At 46.2% G+C, this 22517-nt stretch overlaps 1 protein-coding gene across 1 annotated transcript; it reads right to left on the minus strand.

Moving 5' to 3' along the window:
• Positions 1-1236: 1236 nt before the first annotated feature.
• On the minus strand, positions 1237-22269 carry zswim8 (zinc finger, SWIM-type containing 8). Its single transcript, XM_017431595.3, has 26 exons — positions 20714-22269; positions 18100-18253; positions 17700-17794; positions 17305-17477; positions 17055-17162; positions 15876-15957; positions 15437-15557; positions 14996-15197; positions 13513-13688; positions 12076-13375; positions 10619-10750; positions 10271-10450; positions 9976-10159; positions 9464-9562; positions 9161-9285; positions 8668-8980; positions 8169-8327; positions 7445-7667; positions 7055-7344; positions 6738-6961; positions 5615-6112; positions 4747-4927; positions 4480-4653; positions 3282-3401; positions 2961-3139; positions 1237-1582 (listed from the first exon to the last, which is right to left on the minus strand). The coding sequence occupies exons 1-26, from the start codon at positions 20889-20891 to the stop codon at positions 1379-1381; spliced, it is 5874 nt and encodes a 1957-aa protein (XP_017287084.1). The 5' UTR covers positions 20892-22269; the 3' UTR covers positions 1237-1378.
• Between the last annotated feature and the right edge of the window lie 248 nt (positions 22270-22517).

Consider the following 22517-nt stretch of genomic DNA (forward strand, 5'->3'; position numbering starts at 1 on the left):
TTAAAGCTGCTCAGTCAAAGTAGTGTTTTTAATGATTTTTTATTAAGTAAACTCTACACTTTCGGTATTGCTTTTATCTTTTTTTTTTCTTTTTTTTTAATCCTTTCGTTCTAAAGTAGAATATTTTGTAATAAGTACATATAGAACCTTTCAATTAAGCTACACATCTGAGGAATACAAAAATACCACAGTTCATTTTCTGCAAAGTCCCTTTCCTCTGCTCCGCGCAGCGACGCATCTTCAAGTAACAGCACCAAGGAGCGGAGCTCGAACTCTGGGCGGGCGCAGGGGTTCTGGACGCACGGCCCCGCGGCGAGCTGCGCCAGGAGGCGCTGCGCTGCGCTGCTGCTGCTGCTGCTGCTGCTCAGCTCCAACCGCAGAGACGGGAGGTCCTGCTGAAGGGGAGCCTAAATCCATCCGATCCGCCGGGGCCGAGTCAGAGCTTTTACGGGGAACGTGAACTCCATCGTCCCGTGGGAGGGGCGCTGTAGTCCAAGTCAGGGGGTATGAACTCCACAGCCGGATGGTCGCATTCATTTATACTTTATTTATTTTTTAATTTGATGTTATATTAGTTCAATTTTCTAGAATATTCTCAGCAGTGGTGAGAACTGACAAATTTGGTGCGTTTATTTGACCCAAAATGGTGTTTAGACTCTGAAAAATAGGGGGAAACTATAAAAACTTGGTTGTTATATCCCTCAGGAACAATTAAACCCGACGATCCTGTTGGATGGGCTCCGTGGAGCAGCAGGTGTTTTGGTCTGCAGCTGAGTTCACGTCGTCCTTCAGACGGGCTGAAGCGTAAATATGGACACCCCCCCGGCCACGACAACGGGACCTTCGACCTTCCGCCATTCTCTTCCCACTTCCTGTTTTGCCATAGTCTATACAAAATATCAAAAAAGATTACACAAAATACTTAAACATCTTCAGTCGTTCTCAGAAGGAAAAACCTTCCAAATTGTCCTTTTTGTCCCTCGCTCCTGAAGTTTTCAGACTGATGGTTTGAAGGTTTTGGAGAGCGGATCTTCTCAGCACCGAACACTCTGGGATGGAAAGTGGTTTACGTCAAAAACAAACAAACAAAAAAAAACAAAAAAAAACTACAACATGAAGAGAAGATGGAAGACCTTTTTAGAGGGTACGAAGAAAGAAGAGAGTCCACTGTTACTCACTGTTTTACACACACACACACACACACACACACACACAATGAAGAGAGGAAGGTGAGCGGGCTTATCAAACACACGAACGAAGGAGGGGTGTGTGTGGTCGAGTCCACGCCCCTCGGGGGAGCGGGCCCTCCTGAACGGGACCGGGTGTGGCTCAGTGAAGTGGCAGTAGTAAAGCTGTGCGCTCTCCTTCGGCGTGCCGCTCAGGGGGAGAACGTCGCCATCTCCAGCGATATGCGCTGCCACAGCTCCTTGGTCTGCTTGCCCCTCTTCAGGTTCTGCAGCACGTCGTTGAACTGCATCATCCCCACCGGCGTCAGGCAGAATGCCCCGCGGGCGCTGCGGATGATGTTGACGAAGTCGTCGTAGTCGGCGGGCGTCAGGTGGATGAGCCGGTGGTGGATGTACTGAGGAGAGAGAGGGAGGGAGGAACGGTCAGATGTTTCCAACTCGCTCTTACTTTGATTTACTGATGGCGGTTTATCGTTTCTCCGTATGGGAGATGGGGCTCGATGTACCGCTTCGTTTCTGACTTTTCATTAAACAAATCAACGTGGAGCTCGAAGTGCAGGAATCCATCTTCACCTTCTGGGCGTTACATCAAACCTCTAAAAATGTGCCATAGATCAGCGGTCCCCAACCTTTTTAGCTCCACGGACCGCTTCATTATCAGACAGTATTTTCACGGAACGGCCTTTAAAGGTGTGGCGGATAAATACAACAAAATAAAATGATACGACCGGCATGAAAACGGGGATATTTTTAAAAACATAATAAATGTAAATCCAACGTGTCCTCGCAGCTTTGTTAGCCGTGTCCTGCGTTATCAACATGAATAAAACCCTCTCCTCCTAATTTTCTCTGGTCAATATGGTGATGTTTAAACATGCCCGCCCATCAAGAGTGAGTCATAGACGGATGTAATGGAGAGAATCCGGTCAGTTTTCAAAATGAATGTCGTTCAGACTCTGAAAATAAAAAAAATAAACGGAAATACTGTGAGTTAGTTATTCTTTCTGTGCGGCCCGATACCAAATGACCCACGGACCGATACCTGTCCGCGGCCCAGGGGTTGGGGACCTCTGCCATAGAACAACAACGCCAGCTAAAGGCCAAAATAGCAAAAAAGCTAGCTAAAAGTAGTAAAACAGTAGCCTAAAGGAGCAGAGGGTTCGCTAAAAGTATCAAAAGGGGAGCTAGAACTTAGGACTATCAAAAAGGCTAGCGAAAAGCTAAAAGTAGCATCAGAACAAATAGATCCAGTTTGATGAAGCAGCTTTCAAACAGAGCAATGTTTCTAAAGGAATTGGAAGAGATTGCATGCGTTTCTATGGGGAAAATATCTGTAAACAAAGTTTTTGTATTTTGATAAGTATAAAGGTTACAAAAACCAGAAGTCACAGCAGCCGTCTCCTGAATGAGCTGAACGTTTTGATGTATGAACGGCTGAAATAGAACCAAGTTTGGAGAAGCACAAACTACTTCTGCAAACTTGTAGAATTATATTTCTGAATATCCTCCTGACTACTGGGAAAAAAACATGTCCAATCACAATTTTTTTTGTTAAATTCCCCAATCTTTGTAAGGTAATTAGCCCAACCCCTTCATGTTTAGTATCGCTGAAAAGCCCTAAATGTCCTCTGTAGAAACAAAACGAGTTAATCAGGAGTATGCAGTGGGTGGGAGGTATTCAGCTTTGAACTGCTGGTAGTCAGGAGGACGTCGATGGAAGGCTACACGCGAGCCGTGGCGCTCAGAATGAAGAAGTGATATGAGTGACTCCACCTGCAGGTAGGCCTGCTGGCAGCGCTGCACCAGCTGGTGGAAGGCAGGCGTTCGGAGGTGGGCGTGGATGTGAGCCGGGTTCAGCCTCTGGAGAGCCTCCATGATGATCTCCTGCAGGACGAACGGGCTGAGGACTCCCTTAGCAGCCCCAACACAGAACTGATACACGTGGTTGACTCCTGACAGATGGAACAGGCCCAGGAAAGAAAAGGAGAGGTCAGAGTAAGGATATTTTATTTCATAATTAACTGAGTAACTTTATTTTATTTGAGAATTTGAGTCCAGGACCAGCGCAGGTTTATTTTATATTTATTCGTTCACCTAGCCTCGCAGCGAGTCCCAGCAGCCACTTGACGTCTTCGGTGTAAGGTGGGCTTCTGGAGAAGTTGTTAGGATGGTCGTTGTGAGCCCTCCTGCCCAGCATCTCCAATGCCAGCATGCCTTCAAACGTCAGAGACCACCGGTTTATTTTCACTGAACCTTTAGAGGAACGCCTTACTGAGCCACGGTTTTAGGCAGGAGTGGAAACTGCTACAAATATCAGTTCACAAAATGCAAAACGAGCTGACAAAATAAAAAAAATTAGTTAATATTTGTGACCTGTGCAGCAAAATGAGGATTTTCTTTCAATAATGAGTTATTCTTTCTAAATTTTCCATCTCTAAAGCTTCAAAATGACACATAATTTGTTGAAATTTGGTGATTAATCACCTGGAAACAAGTGAGTTATGTTTAATATTTTTATTAATTTGGAGAGAAGTTTAAAGCTAGCTTTGTAATGAGGCCAAACATTATATGAAGGGATTTCCCGTTGCTACAGCAGCTGGCAGAGAAAAATGGTCAGATTCAAAGGAAATTAAAAGGATTATTTCTGTAAACATACCTGTTAGAAAACTTCAATTTAAAGGTAGAATACAAAAATTAAATGCTACTTTAGTTACCAGGAGCGATGGATGGTGTCATTTTAATGCAAAGATCCATATTTTCCCATGTATTTGCACTGCAGCCTGTGCCTCAGTCTGACTCACTTTGCAGCACAGGTGCGTTCATCCTTTGCCTTCAAAGCAACATCAGTTCTTCTAGGTGTAGTGCTTGTACACAGGAGTGTTTTAGGACTCCGGTCAGGTGTGTAATTAACCACATATACCAACCTGGCGCTAATAGTAGGTTTCATTTGGAGGTTGAAAACAGAGTCAATAACTAACACGGAAACGGCTGTGAGAGGCTTACAACTAGGCAGGACTGCGTCACAGGTCAGACACCTGGACAACAAGAGCACAACGAGACAAGGGGTCAAAGCAGACTGGGGTTTCAAAGCGGAAAACACAGAGACAAACGGGGAAATACGGAGGTCTGTGAGCCTGTAACTCGCGGGGCTGAGACTAGTTGGAGACACAAAAAATGCGAAAAAACGAGCAAAAGTTCCCCTTGGGATTCATGTTGAATTGACACGTTTGTGTTTGTTGAATGAATGTCGCCCAAACTCCTGGCCTTGATTTTGCTTCAAATAGGTCCTCACCGACTCTGTAGGCAGAATGCAGGTAGTGCAGGCCCTGCTGGCTGATTGGCTGGCTGTGCTGCTCGTCCTCTGCTGGGAAGGGGTTGCTCACCAACGGCGCGGGCTGGGAAGAGACGGCAGGCAGGGACGCCCCCTGTATGGCCTGCATGGTGGGGCCGGAGTGGATGCTGCTCACTGAAAAAAAACACAAAGGCCGAGTTTACTCCTCCTCAGCAGTTTAAGACTAAACGGGATCGGCTTCTTCCCAAGAGCTGGCGCGGTCCTGACCTGCCACGGTGGTGCTGAGGGGCAAACCCGTCTCCGTGTGGTAGGGGTGGACGGCAATCTGGGTCATCGACGGAACCGGAACGGCGGGGAAGGTGACAGCTGTGGCTGCTAGAGGAGGCTGGGGGCCCGCAGCCACCGAGAAGGGATACTGGGCCCCGATGAAAGCTGCTGGGTGCATCCCCTGGGAACACAGACACGCAGAAATATTAAAGCTTTTTATCCACAGGTGTGAGAAAAAGAAAGTCCACCCTCTTTCAATTTGGGGTTCCACTTATTACTTCACAATAAAAAAGGGAAAAAAACGCACATCTGTTCGCTTCAGAGCAGCAAACTGACAAAAACTCCTGCTTTCATCGAGGCAATCACACTGATGATGATCAGTTCATCAATACATCTGATCAGCAGCTCCTGGCTGATTCTGAACCTCCTAAATCCTGTGGAAGCAGCAAGGCTGGACTTCGTTTTTCACCCACAGCTTTTCCGCTTTGATAATAAATAATGACACGATGGGATCTGTTGTGAGCTTTTCTACACATGAGCTTAAAGTTGATCCGATCAGATCATTTTAATTATGTCCTGACAGATAAAACCCTAAAACTGAAATGGCTGTATGTAAGAATAGAATGACTTTGTTATTGTCAAGTTTTTCTGCTCATTTATTAAATGAAACATGCTGATTAGTTACATTAGTAGTAGTTTAGTAAAGCTGAGAATACAAAGGATGAGGAGGTAATTACTAATGAAGAAGCAGCTACTGTTATGTCTCATATATCGCTGTTGATCGGTGTAAAAAGTGGCATCACGACTGTTTAAAGACTAATAAAGGAATCATTAAAAAGCAAACGGCTGGAAGCAGAAGAGCTCTGACCTGTGGATATGAAGTCCCGGTCACAGGGAAGACTGCGGGCCGAGGGACGTGCTGCAGAGGGTGTCCCAGGTACTGTGGGGTGCAGACAGTGGGGAGGTGGGCCTGGATGGCTGTGTAGGGGTGGAGGCCCTGGCTGTGGGGGTGAGCCATCGCCTGGCCCGGTATAGCATGGGACTGGTAGATGGTGGAGCCCACCGAGATGACAGGAACGACGGCGGCTGCGGTGACCGAAGCGGTGACCGCCGCCATCCCCGAGGACTCCATGTTGACCGCGCTGTCCAGGATGCCACAGGAGGGGTCCGGGAGCCTCCGAGTGGAGCCGCCGTTGGCCCCGCAGCGGCCAGACGTCTCTCGCTGCTGGCCAGAGCCCCCGGCCACAGACTGCTCGTACAGCCAGTACCACTGATGAGCGACCTCGAACAGGACCTCGGGGTACACCCCTCCACCTTTGGCTGCTTCCTCTACAGCCATGCAGGCCTTTTCCAGCATCAGGTTGTCCTGGGAGGAGAGCAAGGAGGACCGACCAGTAAGGAGGAGATCATAATGAAGAGATTTTTACTCCAATAAGTCGAATTATTTACCCTCCACAAGCAGATCTGAAACGTTCTGATGGCAAGTTTTGCACATCTCTTTTGTTTCCTTCCTGGTGAAAGCTGAGTTTTCTGTTTTCAGAGTCCATTTAAGGAATGTTGTATAATAATTTGGCTCAGGATGACAAAAGTATTTCATCAACAAGTTGTTTTTTTTGTCAGTTTGGCTTATTTTATCCAGGTTTAACATCGATTTACTTCCAACATATTAGTTTGTCCAATTTTTGTGTGAAAATCAGTGCAGAATAATAAATTACGTAACGCTAAATCAGTTTATTTATATACTTATATAGCACTAGCATTAAGTAAAAGGCATTAAAAGATCTCAGTTCAGTCCTATTTAAACTCTAAATAAGTTTTTAGATCTCCAGAGAGGGCTGACTGTTCTTGCTCGTTTCAGAAAAATCCTATTGTTGAGAAAGTGGAAATTATCCAGTTTAGGTCAAAATTTGGAATAAATTTGTCTGTTATCTGATCTACTGCTACCTAAAGTCACAGCTCACTGTTCCTCTACAAGCCCACTCCAACGGTACCTGTTCTTTGCACTGCACCAAGGCTCTCTGGATCTCGTTTGGATTGAGGGCGTGAGCGTGAGGCAGGCAGCTGAGGGCCAGTTCCGCCGCCGCTCGGACCATGTTGGGGTCTCTGGCTCGTGACGCTCGATCTGCCAAGGACGCCACTTCCGGTGGGGTGAGGTGCCCATCCCAGCACTCCACTAAGATGTTCAGGGCGGCGCTGCCAATCTCCATGGCCTGGCCTGAAGGAGGAACAAAGGATGCTGTGTTCGGGAAGGAAGCGAAGCACGTGGGTGAGATTAAAAAAAATCAGAAAATAAGAACTACCCCCTCACCAGTGATCCAGGACACGTGGGATGAATAGGTTCTGGAAAGCCAGTTGGGCGAGACAAAGTTGTGGAGGCCGAGCGCGTACAGTCCGATCTCGAAGGCGCAGAGATGCAGGTTTCTGTGTGGTCCCTGGTGACCGCCGCTGGCTGAGGGCTGGGTGAAGATGGACGTGGAGGAGTTTCCTCCTGCTTTGATGAGCACAGTCTTGGCCAGCTCAAAGTAAAAATGGGCTGCTGCCTCCGATGGCTGGTTGGGCACATGGGGAGCGTGGCACTCAAGACGTCGTCCTTTGTACCTGTGAAAACGTGCAAGCAGGCGATGATTCAGCGGGCGAAATGAAGACACAGTTTGGGTGGTGGTGGTGGTGGAGTGTATATATATGTGTGTGTGTTTACCTGCTAGTGTCTGTGCTCTTGGCCCTGGCGCCGCCGCCGGCCCTGCGAGAGCCGCTGGAGGAAGAGGAGCCCAGCGAGTCAGACGATGAGCTGCTGATGCTGTCACTGTCCTGGCCCCGCCCCCAGGACGCCGCTGCCCAACCACCCCGGAGCGGCCTCCTGCTGAGGGTGGGGGAACTGTCTGAGGTGGTCTCTGGAGCACTGCTGTCTATGCTCGCCATACCTGTGCAGACACACACACAGAACCCATCATCTTGTGTTGTGTTCTCTTGTTACCAAACAAGAATAATAAACTGAGCTAAGATTTAAATCATCAGTGTCTTTGTGATAACTGGTTATTTCCCTTTCCCACGCTGAAGGCTGTGAGGACAAAAGCGGTTGTAAAGTTAGTTTTAGCTCCATCTTTGAAACGGGAGCTTTCAGTTGGAGAAAAGTCAGCTGAGCTTCAATCCTATCCTCTAAAATCTTAAATAAAACAACAGAAAGAAGCATCCATCGTCATCTGGTTGTCTGAGGTTGGTTTGTGGAAGCAACAGGTTCAGGAGAGAGGAGACCATAAGAGACACATAAAGCCTGCAGTGAAGTCTAGATCTGCCCAAGAATATCTACCTACAATTGGGCATTTCTAAACGTTAAATCCTGTATTATAATTGTTCAGCACAAACTCTCAAAATAAACAACGTAAGAAATTAAAGGGCTCTAATTTATCCTGTTAAATGTGTACCAGTGTGTTTCTTCTTCTGCCGGACAGGCGAGCCCCAGCAGCGCTGGCTGTACCCGCAGCGTCCCCCCAGCACCAGTCGACTGGGCACCGTGGCCTCCGGTTTCAGTGGCGCCGTTTCGTTCTGCTGCTGCTCACTCGATAACTGAGGTCCATCTATGACTGCAAGGACAGAAAACGGTCCATCAAGGGTTAGACAGGAGCACTAAATATGTCTGTTTCCCATAAACAGAGATGCATTTTAGTTTTTTGTTTTTTGCCACTGCAAATACAAACATGAACAATATCATATATAAAAAAAGCTTAAACAGCAACAAACTGTAGGCTATTATATTATACTGCTTGTTACATGTGGACAACACTGATTCATATCTTCAGTTTAGAAGCATTTTTATATCTGAATGATTCACAGGTCAGATTTTGGTGACTTAATCAATAAAAAGCGTCTGAAAATGGTTTCCCAAAATGATGACAGACGCCCAGAGACGGTGGCGTTTCTCACCGTGTTCCCTGCTGTCTGCAGAGCTCTCCCCGGCTGTGTTGTTCTGCACCAGGTTCAGCTCGGCCACCTCCTCTCCAGCCAACGCCACAGCGGAGGAAGAGCTAGAGGAGGAAGCCGCCAACGTGTTCGGCGAGGAAGAAGACATGACGTGTTTGGCGACTCCCCCCGCGGCCCCGCTGACCCCGCTGTGGTTGGTAACGGTGTGTTTCGAGGGGCTGCGCTGGCTGCCCGCTGCTGGCTTGCTCGAGTAGAAGGAGCTCAGAGTCTGAGGCTTGTGGGTCTGACTCTCCCTGTCCAGCAACTTGTCCAGAATCTGAAAAATGGAAGTGAGGGGAAGAAAAATGGTCACTCCTTATGCAGATATGAGTTTACAGCATCTATGGCTGGTTGTCAGAGATCATATCCAAAGAATTTTTCATTTCTTCACGTTACAGATGATCCATCAGAACATCAGCTACTAGCCAGCGTAGTGAAACCAGAAGACGGCATTCACCTTTTTGAGTTTGCTTTGGTCATCCTTATAGGTGATCATGAGAGCCAAAGCCAGGTCCCCCTTCACCCGACGGGTTCCTTCACAAAGCAAAGGATGCTCCGCCTCGCTAACGGTGGTTTTCATGCCTGCGGGCAGACAGTGAAAGGACAAAACAGAACACGTGTTGAAAACTTTGAAGGAAACAACAAACACAAGCACAGACCGTGTATGAACAGTTCTCAATATAGAAGAGACGACAGTGACGAAATCTAATCCAAACTCAAGTGAGGAGCTAGCAATAAATGAATAAGTAAATATTTTTACCAAGTGCAGCCACCGCAGCCTCGAAGCCCAGCTCCTCATCTCCAGGCATCTCGTTGTTTCGGTTACGGCTCGGTGGCCTGGAACCGGTTGGAGAAACAACTACAGAAAGGAAGAAAAGCGTGTTAGTTCTTCGGCTTGTTTTTCATTTTAATGTAAAACCGAAATTTAAGACCCTCAAATTAAACAGGCAGTTCTACCAAAGTACAGTGGAGGCTGCACAGCACACAAAACATTAAGACACTTCAGAGTTAAAATCTTCTTAGTTAAGCAATAACATAAATAATCTTGCCAGCAGAGGAGAAAACAAAACTTGCAACATTTTCTTGCATATCTGTAGTTGAGAAGTAGTTTTGTGCACCTTCACTTTTTGCAATTTTGTTATGTTGTGGCCCGATGCTACAAATGATTAAATTATCAATTTTCTACACTCACTAAAATAAAACCGGAGTGAGTTTTAACTCGTGTTCCTAAATTTAAAACACAGACTCGCCAATAAAACTTGTGGCTCTTACCTGGAGTGCAGAGGACGTCAAAGATGAAGCTGGCCAACATGAGAGGCAGCACAGGTCTGTAATCGCACAGGTTTCCATCCCGGAGCTGCTCGGCTCGCTCTCTGATGGCCGACATCTCCACCAGACCCAGGGGGATCTTCTTCAGTAGCGCCACCACCTCCGACTCCTGGTACGCCAGCTTCACCTGCTCAGCCCCCACACACACACGCGAGCGCGGTCAGTATTCGCGTTCAGAGTGTATTAAAGTGAATCTGGACTGTGTGTGTGTGTGTGTGGTCGAACGAGAGTAACGGACCTCCAGAGCTTTAGTAGATGCGGGCGGTCTCTGCAGCTCCAGGGAGAACATCCCGGTGCTGAAGGCCAGGTTGTGGAGCTCCAGCCTTTCGCTCAGAACCGTGAGGAGGAAGGCAGCTTTGGACAGCGTGTTGGTGGCGATCTGCGTCTGACGGCTGGTCGACACTTTGCTCTTCTTACCCTGCAACCGAGAAGATAAATGAACCAACTGATACAAGCAGGGCTAAATGAAAGCTCAACATGCCACCACATAGACAATAGATAGGATTCAAAGCTCGAGACTTGACAACAGAGGGACAGCTGAAACATAAAAATACTCAGGATAACGTGGCTGAGTGAGTGTAGCTACCTTGGTTTGTGGCTGCTCCACTTTCAGGTCTGGGGGGTTAGATAACAGGTCTCTGGCCAGCTCCACAGCCAGCTGACAGGCCTCGTTACTGTAGCCATGAGCGTGGAGGGCTTCAGCACATGCAAACAGCACCTACACACACACACACACACATTAGTTATTTGGACAGGAAAAAATTCCCATCAAATTATTTTTAACAAAGACACAAAAATACAAGCGCAGATGTGGTCAGAAGTTTCCATCTACTCATCATGGACACAACACACAACTTTAATAGTTTTTAAAAAAACGAACTGGGCAAACAGGTTTGGATTTATTGTAGATTTTCTTTAATCCACATCTAGTCAAAAGTACAGAGACTGAAATATACACACACATTCACCCAAATCCTTTAATAAGTGGTGCTGGAGGTTTATGAATGTCTTAATTTGACATAACTAAAGGTCTGTTAACCTCTTGTTAGTGATTATGTTTGAAGAAGTAGCATGTTTGGAGGAGTCAAGGTGAGGCTTTTAAACCTAAAAACACTGTACTAACTGTCAAGCACGGTGATGGTAGCATCATGCCGTGGTACTGGTGCATAAAGAAAAAGCAGAACTACTTCCAAAATCTTCAACTTCACCTCAAATCAACAGCTAGATGGTTGAGACTTGGACACAGTCAGGTGTTCCAACAGGGCAATGACCCCAAACACCTCAGAACTGGTTTCTGATTGGTTAAAGTGGGCTGACATCAAGTTTACGGAACAGCCTTCTTAATGCGCCAACGCCAACTCTGCACAGAATTTGTGAACTGATTAAAAGCCGAGTCTGTGCCAGGAAAGTAACCGGCTTAAATGAACGCTGCCATGCTGCCAAGAAGAGTGGTCAAAGATCCAGACGGGATTAGGCTCGAAGCTTGTCGATGGCTACAAAACGCCTGGGGTCGAGGGGCAGCTTGCTCACTGACATTTAATCCCACATTAGTGGGGGCGAAAAATATATTTGAGCCTGCAAGGATAAAAGAAAATCCACAACAAATTCAACCTTGTGCACCTATTTTTTGTTTAAAAAAAAAAAAAACTATTTATATATTTTATAATCTTTTCACCCTGGCAAAAGAACAGTTCGGGTAAATCATGAAAAGACCTAAATAAATGTTATGGGTAGAAGAAAATGTCTCGCTGCTGATGTACATTCACAAGCCAAAAAAGCTCAAATGAAGAATTATTTAATCTAAGGGACAACTTGATGTTGTAAAATCGCATAAACATTACTGGTGCGCAGATCTATTTACTCTTTTTTCCTTGTTTATTATTTGATCCTAAGCCCATTCCAGAGGATGCATTTTCCTGTTTTTCATACAACTCCTATAATGTCTGTCTCTGTGTTTTTAGTTAAATTACTGATGTAACTGGTTGACTATCAGCACTACATGCTCAGATCTGTATTTCACTGCCTCAGGTCCTTCTTCCTTACCTCCATGCGCCCTGCATGTTCGAGCGGTTTAATCCCTGCAAAGATATCTGGCTCCTCCACCTGGTGGCTGTCAGCCAGCTGTTTGTCTGCTCCTTCCTCCGAGGCAGCTCCCAGGTAGTACGCCTGGTAGTCATCTTCACCCACGGCTTCTCCCTCGGAAACTTCGCCTGTGGCTTCAGCACCCTGCAGCCTGACTGCTCCGCACTCTGCCGCTCCAGCCGCCGCCGCCTCCCTGTGGCCCCGTGGCGACTTGTCAGAAGCCTGAGGGCTGCCGGATCTCGCGGTGCAGGCGGAAGGCTGGTGACCAGTTCCTGAGTCGACATCCTCGTCTCTGTTGTGGACGTGCTCCACCTCCATCTTTGCTTCCTGCTCCGCGGTGCTGAGGATGTCAATGACCTCCATGTTCTCTTTGGAAGCGAAGCAAGGTGGAGCGGGCTCTGCAGCAGCTGGTGCAGCTGGGACGTGACTCGCATGCTTCATTTCGCAGCTCTTGCTTCCTTCGCAGACGCCGCTGTACTTCAGCGGCTCTCGGAGCAGTGGACTCGGAGAGGGCAGCATCTCGGGTGGCGGGGGGAGATATTCAAAAGTGTTGCTGGCCTCCGCCCCCAAAGCCAAATTGCAGCCGTCGTCCAGACTGAGCTCAGCCAGGTCGGGCTCCAAGGAGCTGTCCTCGCTGCTGGTTCTCCTCTTGGCGCTCGCATGCTTACCGCTTCCGACCCCTCCGCCTCCTGCCGGACCCCCAACAGACGCCCCCTTCCCACTTCCCTGTGTCAGTTTTAGTTTACCTCCAGAGGAGGAAGCTGCTCCTTTATACACGCATTTCCCTCCACCGTCCTCCAGGGACAGGGAGACGCTCCCTCCCAGACGGACCAGCATTCCTCCCCCTCCGCTCAGCGACAGACCCTTCCTTTTGGTCAGAATGGACTCCTTCGGTCGCACAGCCACCTCCTGCTGCGACGAGTGGCCACCTCCTCTTCCCTTGTAGTCGCCCAGAGCCCCACCATCCGCCCTGCCCCCTCCCCCCGAGTCGCACGGCTCACCGCCGGCCCCCGCAGCAGTTTTGGCCCCTCTCTGGAACTGCATCGCCCTGGGCCAGCAGAACGGGTTGCTCTTCTTGTCGGTGCTGCAGTACGTGATGCCTTCCAGCGGGTAGGCCACCTCCCAGTTGAAGTAGCAGGACTCCACCGCGGGCTTGAAGCCCTGAAAAAGTTTATCCAGTGATTTTCGGTGTTGTCCCCGTTTCACTATTTCTATAACTTTGAGGTGCCACTGCTTCAGTTGGCTCGCCAACTCCAGCCGCCTGGGGAAAAAAAAGCAGACTCAGCGTTATTTTCAACTCTCTAACCCAGTACCACCAGAAACCAATGTCCACTAGACATAATGTTATATGACCATTATGAGGGAGTTTGAAAAGCAGCCTGGTGTGGATGTTCTGACCTGCAGGGGCTCATTGTAGGGTCGAGGACCGCCAGCCTCCACAGAACGACCATCTCGTCACACATGCTGGCACAGGCGTGGGCCGCCACCTCCGACTGGCCGTTGCTGCGCCCAGTGTGGCCGCTGGCGCTGCTGTGGGACGCCGACGTCCGAACACTGTACCACCAGCTGATGATCTGAAAACAATGAACAGCACGGTGAGGTGGGCGCCATGCGAGGTGTGTCCGGGTGGACAACATACACACTGGCTTCAAAAATGCTTTCAGAGGACCTTCGCTTTTAGCAGCATCCTTTTATCTTCTCTCAATCTACACTCTAGAGGACGATTTTCTGTCATTCTTCTTTACAGATCCTCTCAGGCTCAGTCAGGATGGGTGCGGACCGTCGGTGGAGACGTTTTCAGGTCTCACCAGAAATGTTTGATCTGGTTCAAGTCAGGTTTATGGCTGGGACACTCACAGCTGTCTCTACTTCACTCCTGTGTTGTCTTCTCTGTTTGAATTGAGTCATTTTTATGTTAGAAGGAAAACCTTTAGCCCAGTCTGAGGTCCTGAGATCAGAGGAACAGCTTTTGCAATTTCTTTGCTCCATTCAGCTTTCACCAACCACGACCAGTCTCCACGTCTTTGCTGCTGAAAAACACTCCCGCGCCATGATGTTGCCACCACCATGCTTTACCGTGGGGATGCTGTTGGGCAGGTGATGATACCTGGGTATCCCAAACTAAACATAATGTTTAATACTGAAGCCAACAGTTCAATCTTGGTTTCATCAGCCCAGAGAATCTGGTTCCTCCCAGTCTGAGAGTCCTTCAAGCAGCTTTCAGGTGTTTTACTCTGAGCAGAAGCTTCTGATGAGTCACTCTAAGCCCAGATAAAGCCCTCAGGCTGTCCTTCTGGAGCTCAGCCCTGTCTCCACACAGGATCCCTGAAGCTCAGACAGTGATCATCAGGTTTGGCCTTGCAACAATCTTATCTCTGAGCTCTGTAAGCAGGTCCTCATAGTTTGGTTTTTGCTCTAACTGTCAGCAAGGAGGAATTCTATTACAGAGAAGGATATGTCTTTCAAAATCATGTCCAATCAGTTTAATTAACCACAGGTGGACTCCAGTCAAGGTGTAGAAACATCTCAGCAGAGATCAAGAGCAATGGGAGGAACCTGAGCAAAATTGTCTAAAAGTTTGTTTTCATTTTGTCATTAAGAAGTACTGAGTGTAGATCATTAAGAGAAAAAAAACATGGTATCTGTTATACACCGGGCAATTTCACCACCACCTTTAGGTGTCTGGGATACTGAAATTATTGCTACTTGTCCTACAGAAGCATTAAAGACTGCTCGGTACTTTATGCCTTTTGTATATTGTGTTCCCAGAGACTGTTCTGTTACGCCCCAACTTCTTCCCATCAATCAGATCGTACAAAAAGGGCCTGCTTCTACAAACTTTCAGCATCGGGCGCTCATGTCACGGTCGATCATAAAATACCTGCTCGTAGGTAAGGCACTGTTCAGTGAGGATCTCGAGCAGCGGGGCGGCGTTGCTGTCTCGCCTCTTAAACATCTCCCTGACGATGGACAGGAGGTTCCAGATGCCCTCCGGCTCTCGGCCCCTCAGGGGGCGCAGCAAACATGCCCACTCAGCAGCTGCCGGCGGCTCAGTGGACGACAGGTACATGGAGTTCACATCACTGGGAATAACCGCACAGAGCACTGATCTCAGCAAAGATATAACACTTCAAAAATAACACACACAAAGAAGAAACAAGTGCTACAGTACAGTCGCTCTTGGTGTTTTAGTTAGCTCTGTAAGGTGAGGCAAGTAATGACGTTCTGAGTGTGCTCATTATGTGAAAGAGATTTATCCAAATGTTGGGACTATAGCTTCTGCTAAACTGAAGCACGACAAGAAGCATTAAGAAGCATGTACCTGAAGACAACAGGCGAGGGCCCACAGAACTTGTGCAGAGTCTTTTTGATATTATCGCTAAGGGTTGATTCGTCCAAGTACCAGGTGCTTTGGTCAGATGCTGAAGGGCCTGCCGTTGGGTCTATAAACACATACACAAAGTCAGAAAATAATCATTTAAGGTTCTTTTGTTAGGAGTAAAATAAACTGTTAATGTTGTCTTCAGTGGGCTAACGTTGTAAAGCTTTCAACATTAGTTAATCACAATTGTTGGCAATCAGCCTCTCAAAATGTAATGTGTGAATTGGCACAATGCTAACGGCTGGAAACCGACGAAGCTGCTGGACTACCGGTAAACATTTAGCATCTTGCTAACTCTCCGCGTTTTGTATTTTAGCTTCACTTGTTTTCACCTCGGCTTTACGGTTTGCTGATCACTTGTAAGTTATCTCGACCGTACCTGGAGCTCCACACACGGTGTTGATGGCGGTCGACTGCGAGGAGAGCAGCTCATCGAGCAGCCGCTGGGCCGTTGGTAGAATCTGGAGAAAGAGGCCAGTTAATGGCAAATGTGTTTGAAAGGCATATGCACGACTGTCCAAATCTTTTGTTTAAATTCGAGGGAGACTTCATAACGAGGATTACTGTCTTTGTAGACCGAACAAGTGCTGTTAGGATAAAAATGTCCATTTTCCTTAAGGAATGAGAAGATTATTCAGAACAGCTTTGTACTGTGATTTGTCATATATCAATACTTTCTTCAAAATCAACAGATGCCAGAAGACATCCCGATCAGTGATGGTCCTCTGCTGAGGACCAAAGAACAGGAAAACAGGCATCCAAACTCCGCTGGAGTGGGTGATGGACCAAATACAGAACATCAGGCAAGAGTCCGCAAAACAACAAAGATCCCACTGTGACGTTTCAGACTGCTGCCCTTCAGACGAGCAACTTATTAGTTATTTTTAACTCTGCTGAGGAACCCCGAGACAAACTGAAGTCATGGGAAAACAAAAATCAATTCTAGAGGGTTTCAGGACATAAGAAAAATGATCTGGTCCTCACCCGGTTTCACCAAAAATGAGAAAAGCGCAAAGAGCTCCAGCTCAGACTCGATGTGCCTCGGTTAGCAGGTTAAAGGTTAAAGTCTGACTTGTTTGGAAGAGCTGCAGGAGAAAGCCTCTTCTCTCTGAACCACACAACGTCTGGAACAATCGGACACATGGGACCGAAGTAGAGACGTTTACCCATAATGTACAGCACCATATTTGGAGAAAACCCAACACAGCTTCTGAGCAATAACACCTCCAACCGACTGTCAGCACGGTGGTGGAGGTGTGATGATTTGGGCTTGCTTTGCAGCCACGGGACCTGGGCAGCTCGGGGTCATTGAGTCGACCATGAACTCCTCTGTAGACCAAAGGACTCTAAAGGTCCAATTTAGGGTGGACTTGAGTTTTTCCACACAAAGCTTTTCCATTTTAGCTTCATTTTTGTTTAATAAATAACGGCACTGTGTTTTCTGTAGTGAGTTTTTGTACACTTGACGTTAGATTTGAATAACAAATTTATTAGCAACCCGACTTAAAGCTACATAATTCTGTCAAAGAGAACAACCTGGTCAGGCTGTGGATATTACCTGCTGAGGCAGCTCACTGATGAGGTACTGGGCAAACTTCTGCAGCTGGTCCCTCTGTAGTCTGGACAAAGACTCAGAAACTGGAGCCCTCAGACAAACTGCTGATGCCTGCGCGTGCACACACACACACATTAGGACATACATTTGACACACACACTCACTGCTAACCAGAAAACCTATATTTTATCTTAACCCACAACTTCAACTCGCTCGTTTAGTCTGACAAACAAAATTCATGCGCGTGGCTCACGTTGTGGATTCTGAAGAGGCAGAGCGCCACCACGTGGGCGCACCACTTTGCCCCGGCGCCACAGGTGCAGCTGCAGGAAGTGATGCGGCAGCGGTCGAACATGACGGCCACATTGTAGGCCCCTTTGGACTGACCGGACTGACTGGAAACCACTGTCGCACTCAGATGAAAGCCTGGTGAGGAGGCATTCACAGAAACATGGAGAAACTCGGTCAGAGAAAACCCAGACTGGATAAAAGAAACAAAGGAGGTACTCAAAGGTATGATTTACTGCTATAGGCTGATTTAAAGTCATTTATATTCTGTTCATATAAAAGGTCAAAAGTGAACAGGGAACCTTAGATGAAAACAAGGAAGTGTTACAGACTTATTATTGTTTCTTTGCATGAACCCACCAATCTGAAGGGGGTCTTTGACAGCTCTGATCCTGTACAGCTGCTCTCCACGCTGGAATTCATCTGGACTCCCGTTAGCCAGACAGGAATACAACCTGCAGCAGCAACAAAATCAGAAAGTCAGCTTATCCACTTTAGACTGACCGTTTATTCATATACTGATCATGAACAGACAGGCAGTCGGAGTGCGAGGAGGAGCACGGGGAAAAGACTGGGAAAGGAGAAGTCGTTCGTTCCCTTTTATTCTTTTCCACGACTCAGAAAATAAAAGGAAATAAAGCGTTAAAGAAAGTGGAAAGACGATCGTACACTGTTGACTTCTGAAGCGAGAAATATTCAGATCTTGTTTTAAAAGTTTTAAAATGAGCCTGTTTTTTAAAATTATTGAATAAAATCCCACCTGATGTCCTCCTCGTTCTCAGGGAAGCTCCAGAAGGCGATACGGAGCTGGAGTTGTTCTGGGACTGGGGGGTAAACCTTCTCCACCACCTCGAATGGGATGTGGAAAGCTACCTGCTTCGCTGACAATTCCACCAGCGGGATCACCTGACCGTCTGAGGAAGATCGCAGAGGAAGAGGAGCCTCGTCAGATGTGGATAAACAGTCATTATCTGATATTTAGTTGTTAAGCGACACACTTTTAACCAAAGGCCTACATTCAAGCTTCAGTACAGTGGATCCTGTGTGTGTGTGTGTGTGTATTCAAGGATAAAGTGTGATTGTGCTCCTGTATTTATTCTGTTTTTAGATTAACATTGTAGCCGTTTTTACTCCTGATGTAGCAGAATTTCTTTCAGCCCTTCACAATAAGAGCTGAGTGTTGACCTCAAAATACTCTTAAATCAGCTAAAGCTTAAAAAAAGGTTAAGCATTGTTGTTCTCCTTTAAAACTCACACTGCGGACTAAACTGCTAGGATTTACGAGAAGCTTTTTTACAGCTCAAGATGTAAATTAGGATGTAAGTGCTAAAAGAATATATTCTAACATTAAAACATATTCTGTATAAAACATATGGCTTCTGTAGGTCCTTGGCACAATAATTTTATTATATAATAGTCGACTTTAATCTCAAAACTGAGTCCCTTCTCATTTGTTTCTTACTTCTGAGTGGCCCTAATACCTCCAATAATATCATAAACCCTCCCAGACATAGAAGTGGATTAGTGCCGTCTTAAAACTACTAAAATCTAAATAAATAAATAAAGCAATTGGTGTTAACATAATGTTTAAAAAAAAGAATCAAACTTCTATGTTGTACTCAGCTGTGCAATAAAAAGCTATTTATATAGAACTATATTGTATCTGCAGGCACAACAGCAGTAGCTAGCTGTGGCACCTCCTGCAGGAATGTCATCTTATTTCTGCCAGAATAACCACGTATTGCAAAATAAACTACGTGTTAAGGTTTATAAAACAGCAACTGCATGAGCGGCGATGACTTTTAGTCACCAAAGTTGTTTTAAGAAAGCAGCTTTGGTCTCTGCCTTCCTCTGACTAGCCGATAGCTCGTCGATCCGGTCAGAGTCAAACTTCGTTCCTCTGCACTGAGGTCATTCAAGGTGCTGCATTTTTGTTCATTTTAAAATAATTGAGATTTTAAACGACAAATGTCTGTCAGGAAGTAATACAAAGTTTGTTTTGGTACATTAAATTATTTAGTCACATCACATTTGCATGAATGGTACAGTCAAGGACTTTATCTTACCAATCACTGAACAGTGTTTTAGAACTGGTTGTTAATGTTATAAAGTGCTTACAAACTCAGAATTAGTACCCTGATTATAAAGCTTCCATTAACCTGTTATTAAGGGGCTCTTACTGTGAAGTAGTGTTGATTGTTTTTCTTTCAAGCGGTGTTGGTGCAAGAGATAAAAAACAAAGACAGTGCTAAAAATAAAAAGTGTAACCAATGTCAGAGTAGGAAAAAAAATGTTATATAATGATTTTAAGGGTGGATCAAAGACAAAAGTCTGGAAATAATGCAACACTTTAAAGCAGGGATTCCCAAAGCTGAGGTCTCTGGACGCCACAGTGGGCCACAAAACTCCAAGCGAGGGTTTCAGATTATATTTGGGACTCAAACTAGGTTTAAAAATGGCTGCTAATGACGTGTTTTCCCATCGTTGCAAGAAAAGATAAAAGCTGTAATGATAAACCGAATAAAAACAAAAAATAGTCCCATAGCAGTCGAGACTGTTATGTTTTTTGTTTATTATGGTTATTAGCACCACTATATTTGCATAATTCTCTACCAAAAAAAAAGGTACCTCATAATTTGTAATAAATGAGCAAAATCAGCAGTCAAGTTTTGTTGCCAACAATTACGAGCTGCAAACAAGGGCGACGATTATTTGTATTCTCTAATGCAATTTATACATAACAACCTGATGAATCTGAGTTGCATTAACCCCCAAACAAGCGTTTAATGGTGTTAGAAGCAGAAAAATAAAAAAATAAAAAACATTGAAATATCAGGTATTTCGTTATGGCTTTTATTAAACGCAGAGCTTCAAGTGATTAACTTTACAAGTCAGTTCGACTCGACATGGTCACTACAGAAATGGCTATAAGGCAGTCAATTTTACAGATACTGAGCTGTAATTCGGTGTGGTCGTAGCTGAGAGTAATCACCAACGTGTACTCTGAGCGCTAACGGATCGCATGACGTGATTGTTTAAAACTTTGACCCGAAAGAGTGAACAATATGCATTATTTCAGGATGTTTAAGTGAGAAGAGCTGTTCCCGGTTTGTATTATTAATTGAAAAATTAAAAAATAATGAAGTATTAGACGGCTATTCCCAAGTCTTACATTGCCAAACAGTCTGTACTGTATATGACAAAGTGTAATAACACTTGTGACATTTGTTTTGGAGAAAAAAAAAAGAAAGCCTTCATCTTCCACCCCTGGTTATTAGTAATATTTGTGTATAAACCAGCAAGTTTGGGAACCACTGCTTTTCAAGTGGCTCAAAGTGTGTGTGTGTGTGTGTGAGCAGCAGGTCTTTCCCCACCTTTAATCTTGACAGTGGGGGAGTTCGGACCCGCAGACTGCTTCCTCCATCCTCTCCAGTTCTGACAGAGGCTCTCGGCCTCCGAGATGAAGGAGCACAGAGAGTCTTCCTCAAACCTGTCCGAGTCTTCGAAGGAGAACCTCTCCCCGTCCTCCCACTCGGCAAACATCAGCTCCATCGCATCCACTGTTTTTTATTTTTAGTTTTTTGTTTGTTTGTTTGTTTTCTCCCACCCCCCACCCTGCTAAAGGCTCCGGAGTCCTGACTGCAACTTTAAGGCTGAGGCCTCCCTGTGGGCTGAAATGAATGGTGGAAGCTGAGCCTGAACAGAGTATAAAAAAAAAAAAAAAAAAAAGTCCAGGAGACTCAAGACTGGGCTGGGGATAGGGGATGGGGGGAGGGATGGGAGACCACTACAGCTGAAAGGCTAAATGGGCCCCAAGCTGCGCTACATGACAAAAAAAAGAGAATTTTAAACACCAAAAAATAACACTTTTAACGAGCCCGTACGCGAGGGGAAAACTTATAAAGTCAAGCTGCACATGATGGGTGGTTTAGCTGTGCTTTCTGCGGCGATGGCACGATCATGAGGAGGTATTCGCGTCTTTAAAACAAATAAAAGGGGAAGAAAAAGTTTTGACAACTGCTGCTTCTCGAGATAAAAGCCTCGCCACTTTTTTTTGCTCCCGTCGAAATCGCCCCGACTTTTCCCCTTCAACTCGTCAACCAATCAACTTGAGCTCAGCCCAAATAACCACTTGTCACCTCGCGGAAAACGTCCCATTCCGTGAGAAAATGTCCTACAAGCGTACCATTGTCACCTCAGCGCTGCCGAAATGTTTTTTAATTGTTATTTCTGATTTTTTTTTCTTCCCTCCCGTCCAACGTTGAGACCCTGCGGAACGGAAACGCTAGCCGAAGCGGCTAACTTAGCTAGCGGACGCTAAATTTGGATAGCACCAACAAACTGAACGCCGCCTGCCACAGACATTAGCAACAGTGACGTGACATTTAGTTCACATTTGTGACATGACACTTAGCACACGTTTGACATGACATTTAGCACGCTTTTGTTCAGTCTGCTTCGCCTCCGTCCCGGCTAAATGTAGCTTAATGGTGCGCGTTAGCAGCTGATTGCTAACCCTGAGCTAGCTTATTTAGCTGTTTGTTTACATGCACCGCCGATGCTGAACACTCAGAAGACCTATAGACGCGATTTTATGTCGCCCATCTCCTGTAATTACATACGTTACAGTCGACCCATACTTCGATTATAATCCCCTTCTGCCCTTTTTTCTTTGTTAATAGTATAAGAGGCTTTGTGTCCCGACGGTGAACAGCTCGTTAAATCCCTCAGTCAGAGCCGCTTCTCCGCATGTCCTTCGCGTTTTCCTCCGCTCGCTGCCTTTTTAAACTCGCCTATCCATTCAAAAGGCAATGACATCCCCAGACAGGCTCCCGTCGGGCTCCTCTCCTTCGAAGCTCTCAGGGACTATCAGTCTGCCGGGGGAAGATGGCTCACCTTTTCTTTCGGCTCTTCCTCCATCAGCTGATCCAGACTTCCGGTTTCAGACCGGAGGCGAGAGGACGCACGGATAAATGAATGGAAGCAAACAAACAAACAAGCAAAAACGTAACTAAGGCCGCTTAGGGCGCTTTGCTTTGTGGTTTTTCGCTGCTACAGTTTAAAAAACAAAAAAAATACACCAAAGCTTAAGGCTCTATCACCAGGAACAGGTAGAAGTACATGGTTGGTACCATAGAGAGTACAAGAGTACAGCCAGCCTCACATATTACAACCTTC

Source organism: Kryptolebias marmoratus, linkage group LG22 (assembly GCF_001649575.2).
Source record: "Kryptolebias marmoratus isolate JLee-2015 linkage group LG22, ASM164957v2, whole genome shotgun sequence".
NCBI classification, from domain to species: domain Eukaryota; kingdom Metazoa; phylum Chordata; class Actinopteri; order Cyprinodontiformes; family Rivulidae; genus Kryptolebias; species Kryptolebias marmoratus.

What these genes read in the sequence shown, in the direction of transcription:
- zswim8 (XM_017431595.3), bottom strand. Translation starts at nt 20,891, where the DNA reads ATGGAGCTGATGTTTGCCGAGTGGGAGGACGGGGAGAGGTTCTCCTTC. An exon ending in GAGAACGAGGAGGACATCAG is followed by an intron (nt 17,795 to 18,099) that starts GTGGGATTTTAT and finishes TTGCTGCTGCAG; the next exon opens with GTTGTATTCCTGTCTGGCTA. An exon ending in TCAGTGAGCTGCCTCAGCAG is followed by an intron (nt 15,958 to 17,054) that starts GTAATATCCACA and finishes CTCTTTCTCCAG; the next exon opens with ATTCTACCAACGGCCCAGCG.